The 12,655-nt window shown below is 42.7% G+C and overlaps 2 protein-coding genes across 7 annotated transcripts in view; one reads left to right on the forward strand and one right to left on the reverse strand.

Moving 5' to 3' along the window:
- The window catches only part of VIL1 (villin 1), a 25,877-nt gene extending 20,077 nt beyond the window's left edge, over positions 1–5,800 (forward strand). For both annotated transcript variants that reach the window (XM_025934733.2, XM_086719642.1), the window contains exon 20: positions 4,184–5,800. In XM_025934733.2, coding sequence (XP_025790518.2) covers positions 4,184–4,297 — 114 coding nt within the window. In that variant the 3' untranslated portion in view covers positions 4,298–5,800. The remainder of the gene's footprint in view (positions 1–4,183) is intronic.
- Positions 5,165–12,655, reverse strand: part of USP37 (ubiquitin specific peptidase 37) — a 101,827-nt gene continuing 94,336 nt past the window's right edge. For all 5 annotated transcript variants that reach the window (XM_086719641.1, XM_086719640.1, XM_086719638.1 and 2 more), the window contains 3 exons: positions 11,013–11,082; positions 10,355–10,493; positions 5,165–9,837 (listed from right to left, as the gene is read on the reverse strand). In XM_086719641.1, the coding sequence (XP_086575767.1) occupies positions 9,750–9,837; positions 10,355–10,493; positions 11,013–11,082 (297 nt within the window). In that variant the 3' untranslated portion in view covers positions 5,165–9,749. The remainder of the gene's footprint in view (positions 9,838–10,354; positions 10,494–11,012; positions 11,083–12,655) is intronic.

Consider the following 12,655-nt stretch of genomic DNA (forward strand, 5'->3'; position numbering starts at 1 on the left):
TTTTTTTTTGGGGGGGGGGAGCACAAGTGGGGGAGGGTCAGAGAGAGGGGGACAGAGGATCTGAAGTGGGCTCTGTGCCGACAGGCTGACAGCAGTGAGCCCGATGTGGGGCTTGAACTCACGAACTGTGAGATCATGACCTGAGCCGAAGTCGGATGCTCAACCCACTGAGCCACCCAGGTGCCCTGGGAATGTGGTGTCTTTTTAAAAAGTGGACGGGGGCGCGGTCCGCGAGTTCGAGCCCCGCGTCGGGCTCTGGGCTGATGGCTCAGAGCCTGGAGCCTGCTTCTGATTCTGTGTCTCCCTCTCTCTCTGCCCCTCCCCCGTTCATGCTGTGTCTCTCTCTGTCTCAAAAATAAATAAACGTTAAAAAAAAAAAAAGAAAAAAAGTGGACAGGAACCATTATGGCTGAAGCAGGGGAGTAGCAGTTAGATTTATGCTTTTAAAAGATCACTGTAGGGGCGCCTGGGTGGCGCAGTCGGTTAAGCGTCCGACTTCAGCCAGGTCACGATCTCGCGGTCCGGGAGTTCGAGCCCCGCATCAGGCTCTGGGCTGATGGCTCAGAGCCTGGAGCCTGTTTCCGATTCTGTGTCTCCCTCTCTCTCTGCCCCTCCGCCGTTCATGCTCTGTCTCTCTCTGTCCCAAAAATAAATAAACGTTGAAAAAAAAAAAATTAAAAAAAAAAAAAATAAAAAAATAAAAGATCACTGTAGGGGCACCTGGGTGGCTTAGTCAGTTAAGCACACGTACAACTATTGTTTTCGGCTCAGGTCAGGATCTCATGGTTTGTGAGTTCGATCCCTGCATAGGGTTCCGTGCTATGTCAGCATGGAGCCTGCTTGGAATTCTCTCTCTCTCTCTCTCTCTCTCTCTCTCTCTTTCTCTCTCTCTTTCTCAAAATAAAGGATTTATTCTCAAAAAAATTAAAAAAAGAAAGATCACTATAGGGCCACCTGGATGGCTCCGTTGGTAGAGCATGCGACTCTTGATCTTGGGGTTGTAAATTCGAGCCCCATGTTGAGTGTAGAGATTACTTAAAAATAAAATCTTTAGGGACACCTGGATGGCTCAGTCGGTTAAGCGTCGGACTTTGGCTCAGGCCATGATCTCATGACTCGTGAGTTCAAGCCCCACATCAGGCTCTCTGCTATCAGCTCAGAGCCTGCTTCAGAGCCTCAGTCCTCCTCTCTGCCCCTCCCCCACTCATGTGTGCATGTGCGCTCTCTCTCCCTCTCTCTCTTTCAAAAATAAATATTAAAAAAATAAAATAAAACCTTTAAAAAAGAAAGGTGAAGAATGGAAGGTGCAGAAGCAGCAGCCCTGGGCAGACTGAGTGTGTGTGTGTGGGGGGAGTCTACAATAGGTGGTGGCTGGGGAAGTAAGGGAAGGAAGTGGTTTAGAGAAATATTTAGGAGGTAAAGTCAAGGACACTAGGTAATTACTGGATGGGGGGAGGAATTGTGTCATTTTCCGAGATAAAAAAAAAAAACAACAAAACCCTGGGTCAGACTGAGCTTAGAGGGGACAAGCATGAATTGGGTGGTAGCCATGCCATTTGAGGCCCCTCCCCCGCCCACCGGGTGACATGCGAACAGATGCATGTTTGGTGGGCAGGCAATTCAGAGGAGCGCCAGGGAGAGACTCACCAGCGCTCGGTGCCTCTGGTGGCTGCAGCTGTAGGCCCGCGCTGTCACCTGTAGGGAGGGAGTATGGCAAGAAGAGCTTGTTAAAAAGCTCTTAACAAGAGTATATGACAAGAAGAGCTTGTCAAGTCTTACACATGAATTAAGGACTCTACAGAAGAGAGATGCCTGATTTCTCCAAGAAGTCTGTTAGCGATCTGGGCCCGATATACGTTTAAGTATATTGTTCCCAAAGCATTTGTATCCTGCCCTTCACCTTGGAGACCATGTTCGTGCATTCTCTCCCAGATCTGCCCACCATCCGTGTCCTCACTGTAATAGTGGGATGATCCTAATATATTTTCTGTAATAGTAATACTACAAATTATTATTTGCCCAGCACCTGGTACATAGAAAGCACTCTGCAAATGTAACCTGCTATTTTCACTGCCTGCTCTACACCTGACAAAACTGAAGAGTGGGGAAGTCACTTGCCTTATGTGACTGGCAAAGCTACTTAGTAGCCAAGTCAGAGCAAGAACCAGGCCTTTGGAGCCCTGCTGTTACCCTCGTATCATCATGTGGCACCAAGTATCTCTAAAAGGAGGGGCAGCCAGTGTTATTGAACGAGGTGATCAATGGGAGGCTGGAGGGATTGCAGGTTTTGAATGGGACAAACAGCATCAAAACAACCCTACCACAGTAGACCGAGTCTACAAAATCTAAGATCCTTTTTAAAAACTCAGTTGTCTGTTGCCGATGTTTTTAATCATGGGAGTAACATACATTCCTGTGGGAGAGCTATAAGTTCATGGTCAAGTGGGGGGAGTAGGAGAGGTCTTGAGGCCTCGCTGGCTGCTCCAAAGTCGGAAGGGGAGCCAGAGACAATGAACAGTGGTGTGGTGGGTCTGGCTGCAGGCAGTAGCAAGAGGATAATCCAAGTGTTTGAGCGCGAGTAAACCACAGAGAGGCGGATGTGGGTATGGGTGAGGCCAGTAATCAGCTGGCAGGACCACAGAGTCCAAGAACAGGACTAGGGAAAGATACAAGGCCACTGGGATGGGCAGTTCCTGCTATCTAGCCTAGGGGTCAGAGTCCAGAAGTCTCCACCAAGCAGCGGAGCCAGCCTGACTGGGGCTGAGAGGGCACCTGCATCCACAGCTGTGAGGGACCTGGAGCGGGCGTTTGCTACAAACCAGTTCGGGGTAGGCAGCTCTTCCCCATCCACTGATGCCCAAACCGCCCACCTTTACTCCCTTCCTCCCTGCCTGGGGGAGTGGGCAGTGCTCTCAGGATCCTTGAGGACAGAATGCCCAGGGGTGGGAGGCAAATCTAAAGACAGGTTAGAGAACTGAGGCATCAGACCTACCTGAGCTTGAGGTCCATCTGCGGATGTTTTCCAAGCGGTTCAATTAAGGGCTCTCTGCAGGAGTGGATAAAACACTCTTCTGGGGTGGCAGGGTGGGCTAAGATTGAAAAACAAAAAAACAAAAACCTTGTTCTCACCACCCCTCCCCTCTGGGTGCCTGGGGAGCAGAGATGAAGGTTGGGAGATGCTGTCTTATAGCAGCTTCAATTTGGGGTTCTCACATTGAGTGTGCCTTGATAGCACTTAGCTTGCCTTAAGCAGCACCACTATTATATTGTATCAGCTGGGAGCAACAGTCATTTCAGGCAATCCCCTCATCTAATGGAGAAAGATACATACTCCAGGCCTAGAAAGGTGTTTCCCAGTCATGATCTCCAAGCTGAGAGTAAAAAGGTAGAATTGTGCTAACCTTCTAGACCCTTCATAGGACTGGAGAATATAGGGTAAGTCATCCAAATGTTTTGTCTCCTGCTCAAATTAGCCAGCTGTTTTGTAAGTGCCACGGCTGTACACGCTTGCTCACTTTGCCCATTGGGGTGGGGCGGCTGCCGGGTGAACTTGAGCCTGAGCAAGTCAGGGCCCAGGAGGGCAAGCCCTCAAGGGCTAGGGGCTTCTGCCAGAAGAGCTGTGCCTCCTGTGGTAAAGACAACTTGGTCTAGATCAGACCCGGGTAGATTCCCTTCTGCAGCTCATCTGCTTCCTCCATGGGCCAGACTCACAGAAAGAAGGGTCCCCTGGCTGAGGTTCACTGCTTAGTGAGACAGATGAACAAGATACTTTCTTAGGGAAACATATGCCCTTTCACATGTAATGTTACTTTCATCCCCATAAAAACATTACAGAGAAGCAAATATTGGCCTTTAAAAAATTTCCCCCATTCTACAGAGAGGAAAACTAAGACGTTCCCCCAAGTTAGCAAATTCCTTAACCAAGCTAAGTCAAGTTCTTATTTCAGATCTAGGGTCAAAAGAAAGGAGCTCAATCTACTTCATCTTGAACTCATTCCAAATTCAGGGATCAAACCTCTTGGACCTCAAAGTGCCACCTGACTCCTCCCATTTCTTTCTTGGTTCTCCTGACGTTGCCTGTATTTGCTTTTCATGTGATCGCCACCCCACACCCATAAGACTCATCAAAGTAAACCCTGGGGAAGAGTGTGACCTTTGTCCTCTGCTTCCTCTCTCCTTCTAGGAGCACCTGTCCCCCGAGGATTTCACCAAGGCCTTGGGGATGACGCCCACTGCCTTCTCTGCCCTCCCTCAATGGAAGCAACAAAACCTCAAGAAACAAAAAGGCCTGTTTTGAGAAGCAGGGGTAGCTGCTAGCTGGAGGGCAGTACCCTACCCCGCTTGGTTTTTCATGACCGGGATGTGAGTCCTACACTAATTGAGGTGAAATTTTAGTTACCGGTGAGCGGCCTTCTGTGGCACTGCCACCTTTATTGAGTAACCTACCGATTCTTCCAGAATGACACCTCTGTAAAGACACTGTGATCCCAATTTGAGACATGAAGGGGGGGGGGGGGTTCACGTTGTTTCTATCCTCAGGTATTGCATCACTTTTAGTCATCCTGTTCTAGAGCTTTCCCTCCTGAGAAGAGCAGGCACTCCATGGGACATCAGAATTCTGAGGAGCCGTTCCTAGCTTTTCCTCTTGTGACACTTTTATCTACAGGAAGTGGGCTGAAGATCTTTCCCAGTGTAATGGCTTTTCCTCTTCACTTTCCTGATTTAGGCGAGACGTTAAAGGGGACTCCTCCTCTGTAGGAGTTGAATGGCCTGGGAAAATGACCTGTTAGGCAATCTCACAACACTAACGGGTACCCAGTGAGAGCAACATATCCACTGGGTTTTAAATGCAAGCTATTTTACCCCCTTCTTTGGTACTAATAAGGCAAAAGAGCTTAGCAAAGGCCAATGCTGAGTTTACAAACGGTTATCCAGAACCTCTGTAAAGCTTCACCGGCTCCTCAAATGAAAACGAGAACTCCGTGCTGACCACAGCCACTGGTTGGGTTTGCCCTTCCGTTTCCTTTAAGTTGTAATGGGGCTGCACGGAAATCCAAGTCAGAAGGCCAACAGAAAGGGATCTCAGAACCTCAACACGTGATCGGTTAAGAATGCAAGTGTCTGCAAGAATATGTCCTTTTTAGAAATAACAGTCGAACCAACAGAAGGTTAATAAAGGCTTTAATTTCACACACACAAAAAACTCTATGCATAATTTAAAAAGGAAACAAAAACAAGGAAAAACCATAAAGGATACAGAGGAACAGTTCTGCTAAAACACAGATAAAGTGCCGCTCCATACAAAACAACATAAAGAAATCAGAATCAAGTCACTCTGAGCACAAAGAAAATCACCTCACAAATAATGTGGCCAAAGCTGCCAGCAAATCTGGTAGTGGCTCAATTAGGCAAAGTGTAGGACCTTTACTTTTCTGTCTTCCTCTCTACAGCATAAGTAAGCAACACTGACAACAGGCCAGAGGAGTTGGGATGCAAGGACAAAAACTCGAGAGGGCGGGAGACCTGGGGAGGGGATGTGTGTGTGGGCTCAGTCCCCGCAGCCCCTCTGCTTTTGAAATAGGCCAGTCAGTTGATTGCTCTTACTGTTTTGGCATTTGACCTACTGAACTTGGGTCCTGATCCAGACCCTCATTCCCCTCTATTGTTTTGCCAGTAAACATGCCTATACTTTGAATCTCTTAAGGTACTTTAAGAAAAGTTCAATGTTACTAAAATCAACTGCTTATATTCATACTGGCACACTGTTTTAATTAAAAACTTCAAAACCTCAGACATATAGCACACATGGAAAGAAAAATTTACTGTGTATAAATATGATACAACGGAAAAGACTGCCTGAAGTCTAGTAATCAAAGCATGCCGTAAAGGAGTCAAGGATTGTGGTGACACACAGCAAAAGAATTGTCACAAAACTCTCAAGGCCTAACAAACTCTAGTTTCCAATCATATATGTTTTTCAGATGTTAATAAGACATACCAATAGAGACAGAACTTTGAAGTGATACATGAGGAAGATGTTAGATGGCAGAAATCTGTTCAGGTTTGGTACACACTTAACGAGAGCATTACTCAGTGTTAAAGCAAGACGGAGAGGAGGAAAAGGATACACCTGTTTTGGGGGGACACTTATATGACTTGCATCTGGTACTGGGTTTTGATTTTTCCAAAAATCTCACATATATACAAGATTCAAATATACTTGGGAGATGTAGCTGTTTCTCTGATTTAAAACAAAAGACCTCCTGAGAGAGGTCAGTTAAATCAGAGAGAAAAAAAATAAAGTGTGGATGACTGAGAGCGTCCACTGCAGTCACTTCAGAGGACAAAGAAAGAGGAGAAGAGTCATATTTATTTGTTTTAATATAAACTCTTTTCAGATCACAAACTCTTTTCAGATCACAAAAAAACAAACTACTTTTCTCCTGTAGGTTTCCAATCCCCACTCCCATGCTCTCTCTACACTCCTAACACTCAACTATAGTGACATGGCCAAGAGATCTTCACTTCAGGTGTTTCCAAATAATTTTCATTATACAACCGTATCTGTAGCTGTACATGCGTCAAGCTATGCTTACATAGTTACATAATGGTAACTGCAATATGGAGGAATAAGTAAACTCACAAATTCACCTGCTGAGGTTTTAATTCTTAAAGTTTCTCTTTTGGAAGAATTCTACACTTGAACAAGGAGAGAAGTAAAGAAATGTATAGTCTAGTATTTGCCTCCCAGAGTTAATCAGCTGATTTGTAAGTATCACTGTATACTTTAAAAAATGTAAACACATTTACATTTGTTACATCTGTTACTGAGCCATTAAATTAGGCCTGAAATTAACAGATCACCTCGAGTAAACATAGCTTTTGGAATCAAAATATAAATAGAAGAACAATTCATGGACTTGCCTCCTACTCTACCTGCTGAGACAAAACTTAGATTTGAGTGTGCACACACATATAAATACCCCCACAAAACAGAGGCTATCTCCTCATAGGCCTACATTACAGTCATGGCTACTAAAGGGACAGCAGCCATCTGGCCACATGCAACTTCCAATTCTCCATAATATTAGGTGATAAGAGTCAGTAAGTCTGGATTTTAGGTTAGTTTTCCATTCAAAAAAATTTCAATTAAGATCAGTTGTCTGCAGAACTAAGTGCTGTCGAGTTCTAATTCAATGTCATTTAAAGTAGTGTAACCCTATTTGGTAATTTTCAACAGAAAGGTTACTGTGTAGGCTGCCTGGGACTGAAGCACTCTGTCCCTATCTAACTTGTCCCTTGCGGCCCCAACACCCCAATGCCCCATCCCCCTGATTGTGAGCAAACTGATCAGACTGTGCAAAAAATATATATATATATAATATATTATTATAATTTTTAAATATATACAGCCAGCTCAAAAAACCAATAAACCCTTTCAATGTGGTCCAGCTGAAATCTCCATCTGTAGTCATGAACCCTTCACTGAACCTGAATGAGAACACGTAGTGAAAGGGGGGATAGATAAGGAGCGCAGGGGGAGGGGAAGGCCGAACAGGCCATAACAATGCACAGCTACCAAAGAAAATTCAAGTCCAAAACTTGCAAGCGTACAAGTGGTGAGAGAAGTCATCTACCTCAGTAACCTATTTCCAACTAACAAGTTCAGCCCAAGAAATGAAGATCAAATCAAATCAGGTTTCTGAGCCACGTGTACTTCTAAACCACACACACACACACACACACACTACAAAAACAAGTCAAATGAGGGCACTTCATGGGCAATCAGGCTTATGGCATTTCTATTTTTTTTATGCCCTAATGCATCCATCCCCCATTTCAAATCATTTCCAACCATTTTTAACAGTACCTCTCAAATCTCTCAAATACAAACACATGGAAGAGAAGTCCTAAATAGCTACAGAATTTGATCACCACTTCACTCATTTTTGAGAAAACCAGTTATTTCCCAGCAAAAGCTATAATTTTTAAAACAAATATTTTCCTCTGCTCTATATTACTCTTGCACAACTTACTGGCATACCATTTTGGAACATTCACTATGGTAATGCATAGGTAAATGGCAGGAGGCAAAGCTTTCATTGGTAGTTAACCAAAAGTGCTGGGGCCGTTTACAATTTGGAAACTGAACATTTTAGAACAGGTTACTATGTCAGAACACATCCAAGTATGGGGCTGCAGCTCTCATAAGGCCATCTTCCAGAAAAGATGTTGCACCTTCTGTGATGGCGGACTTTAACATGTTTACTTCCCTTGAAAAACTGATGTTTTGTCCCTACCTGAGAGCTAAGAGTTACCTCCTTGTTTATAATAAAAGAAAAACATGAAAGAAAATACTGAAAGTTTCATTTTGCTATACTTAACTGTGTGAACCTAATGATTCCTGGGCTTACAAAAATTATTTTGTGGACAGAATTCTCCTCTGAAACTCATTCTTCACATGGTTTCACAAGCTGCTTACTAACCAAGCTGGTTGTGGCAGCTGAGCAACTAATGCAGCACTTAATACTGCACTCCCATTTAGCCTCAACTCTAAGCACCTAAAAAGATAAATCCATTACACACCTTTGTTATTTGTTAGCTCTTGGGATTACCTAAACCAATCTCATTATAACTCTCACCTGGTTTTAAGGGCCAAGCTAGGCAGCAAATGATTTAAATGTTCTTTATCCAATAGCTCATGTACTTAATTTCCCATTTGCAGCAGGGCTTCTAGGGGTCCAGAGTTTTTAGATTTAACGCAAGAATCCTCATCTTGACCTTTGTACGAGGGACAGATGCTAGCATTCTTTCTTATCCCTAAGTATCCTTGCTGGGGAATCCCAACCTCCTAAAGTTTTGGTTGCAATCTTTTAGGGTAACGTTTGCTCCATGGAAGAATGACACGGAAGAAAAAGAAAAGATTCTACCTTCACTACAATAATATAGATGATATACAAAGAATATACTTTGAGAAGGAAATTTCTTTAAAGAAAATGCAAAGTGTAGAATGAATACCAAATGGGGGACCATAACACATTCCAAAGCACCAACAATCCATTTCTTGGGACTGCATGTAAACAGCAAAAGCATTATAAATCCATGAAATAATTTTTTTAAAAAAGCTCCTCATGTCAGGTGGCAGAAATGCCTCTCCTTCCCAAGGAGGACACACTGTCATTAGTGTAACATGGAGAGCTGGCTTTCCAGTGAACTTTACTAATAAGAAACAAACATGAAAGAGTGTAGACTCGAGTGAAACTACTCAAGGAACATAAAAGCTAAATGCCAACTGATATATATATCTTTACACATTTCTCAGGTGAATGGACTCTTTGACGCCTTCATTTCTTCTCAGACTGCTGTGCTATTAACTTTGAGCAGGCATACTCTGGTGACTCATCCTAACTCTTTAAGGCTCCATTCACTCCACACATATGTGTGTGTGGATGTGTATGTACATATGTATATATTTACAACACGTATCCCTAAGACAAAAGGAAGCGCCACTACTGTAGGAGAAAAAGAGGATAATCAGCTACAGATGTGAGACCAAAGTTTCCATAAAACAATTAGCAATGGAGCGTTCCACATAATTGCAATTTTCATCTTTTGGTTTGGCCCTGAGCTGTTTGTTGCTCCCGCATCAAGTAGAATTCCGAATTCTCCTCGGGCAGAGGAAAGGTGAGGCGGGCGGCAGTAAGAGGGAATAATACTCAGTGCGCACTGCCAACCCACGAGTTTGTTCCTCACAAGGCCTGACGAGCGGTCTTCCCCACTTCCATGCTAACTGCCTGAGAGTTCTTTTCCGTTTCCAGCAGCTCATCGAAGATCTCCCTTAAAATAAAACAAAAAAGAAATAAAACAGGACATTTAGTAAGTAAAGCCAAAGGATAGAAGACAGATACCGACAGAGCCTGCACAATCCCGTTTGGTGCCTAAATTTTATTGAACAAGCAGCTCATTCATTTGATCACTATCTTAACCCCATGTGCCAATTTTTGAGAAAGCTGGGTGGTGGGGGGGGGGGGTAGCAATGGCACTAGCTAGCCTTGACAACAAAGCCATGTAATTCCCATCCGTGTAACTCAGATCTTCCAGCTGATATAACTGGAAGACAGACCAAGGTTTACGATAGGACAACTTTATCATATAGAAGTCTTAAGTTCCATACTTAGATGCTACTGTGAGACAATTAACATGAAGTTAAGATATCAAGATATAAGCCCTAAGCAAAGAAAACAAAAATCAAAAATTGTCAACCAGCAAGTGATGGGAATACTTTGTCCTTACAGGGGGAAAAAATAGTTTCAGAGATTTGTAGCCCACAGCTCCAGACCTGGCAGTTTCTTACTTGTGCATATAAAAGAAGATGTAACCACTCCGGTCCCGATCACTCTGCACGGAAGCCTCTTGGATTTTAGATACCTCGAGATCATTGTAAGTAAACCATGCCTGCTTCTTAATGTCGTACACATCACTAATGTAATGACCTAAAATAAATAAAATCTTAAAATGGTTTGTTTTTTTTAAAGCCCAACGTGGGGCTTGAACTCACAACCTTGAGATCAAGGTCAAGAGTCAGACACTTAACTGACCGAGCCACTCATGTGCCCCTTAAAATTGTGGTTTTTAGAACACACTGCATTTTTCTCAGGTACAGGAAGTTTTGGAGAGAGAGAAACAGCCTTCCCATCGACCCTACCCCCAGCAGTGTTTCTAAAAACCATTCCGAAAACATGTACAGAAACTCAAGGGAGTAATATAGTACAGCAGGACAACTTTTTGGATATAGATATATGTATGTATATGGAAATTTGGGTCATTTATAGAGAAATTAAAAAGTTGCACCTTTAACACAATTCATATTTAGTGTGATCAAAGAAAAGATTTAAAACTTTTTCTTGATGCATTCAACCTACAGCTCATGATACTGGGCACAGAGCCCACTAATAGGGAGTAAATGCTGGCAACTTCATTTATAAAAAACTGAAATCACAATGTTCATTTACCTGAAGATGAGGTGCTACCAATGTGGCTGACAACACTAATGAGCCGGTAAGAATGAGGAAGATTCCCTGTCTGGAAAACAGAAGTGGGCGTGATTTTTAACTCTTCATTTGAATAAAAGTGAAACACTAAATTTATTTTTTTTTTTTTAAATTTTTTTTTTTCAACGTTTTTTATTTTATTTTTGGGACAGAGAGAAACAGAGCATGAACAGGGGAGGGGCAGAGAGAGAGGGAGATACAGCATCGGAAACAGGCTCCAAGCTCCGAGCCATCAGCCCAGAGCCTGACGCGGGGCTCGAACTCACGGACCGCGAGATCGTGACCTGGCTGAAGTCGGACGCTTAACCGACTGCGCCACCCAGGCGCCCCTGAAACACTAAATTTAAATGTACTATCAAAGCCGACATGACAGTTTCAGTGTGTGTAGTCAAACTCAATAAAAAAAAATCCAGTGGTTGCTATTGTTCACATCTTTTGACCCAAGAATTCTACTCCCAGCTAAAATTCATTCTAGGAAAATAATTCAAAAGGAAAAAAGAATATGTGTGTAAAATTATTTACTGTAGCATCACCTATAAAAATGAAAAGTTGGAATTAACGAAAGACTCAAAAATAGTTAAATGATCAGTGGTATACCAACTCAGTGCAATATTATTCAGTGGGTCAGCAATACGTTAACTTGTTTTCCCAACCCACATGAATGCACACAATAATTACAGCTCTATAAAAACAAGCGTGTTAATGATTAAGTACTGGAAAACAAAATGAACAAAATGAAAACAGTTGCAGTGGTGCTGCTGGGATCATGGGTAAACTTTTACATTTTTAAATATTTTTTTAAATGCCCTTAAAATATTATTAATAGAAAAAATTTTAAAAACCCTGAAAAGTGACATTCATGCACTGCAGGGAGCACCATAAGGTACAATGTGGGGAAGGAATACAGCTGTATGTAAACCAGACCCATTAAAATGTTCATAAACTTTAAGGCAATAATTTACTTCTGGGGATTTAAAGAAGAAAATTCTAAATATAGAAAACACTCAATCATACACAATTCCTCAGTGTATTATTTATCACAGTGAACGACAGAAACTTAAATGCTCATGGTTAAAACCTAAATGAAATGAACAGTATGTTGATTTGAGGGAATACAGTACATACAACAATTAAAAATAAAATGCTTATAACTAATCTTTAATAAGCAAGCAGGATAAAAATTGTACTTATGACTTAAAAAAAAATTTTTTTTTTAACGTTTATTTATTATTGAGAGAGAGTCACAGAGCATGAACAGGGGAGGGGCCGAGAGATGGAGAGACACAGAATCCGAAGCAGGCTCCAGGCTCTGAGCTGTCAGCACAGAGCCCAACGTGGGGCTCGAACTCACAAACCACGAGATCATGACCTGAGCTGAAGTCGGACGCCTAACCAACTGAGCCACCCAGGTGCCCCTACTTTTTTTTTAAAGCACACTTGGAGGCAGAGATGACAAAGTATGTCAAAATGCTAACAGCAGTTGTGTTAGGACAGTGGACTCCTAGGCAATTAAAATTACAAAATTGGAAAATGGAAAAAAAAACAATTATTTCAGAAAAAAAGAAGGGTAAGAAAAGGTTACAATGTGCTCTAGTTTAATAGTG

Source organism: Puma concolor, chromosome C1 (genome assembly GCF_028749965.1).
Source record: "Puma concolor isolate L17-30 chromosome C1, mPumCon1.1.hap2, whole genome shotgun sequence".
Taxonomy (NCBI): domain Eukaryota; kingdom Metazoa; phylum Chordata; class Mammalia; order Carnivora; family Felidae; genus Puma; species Puma concolor.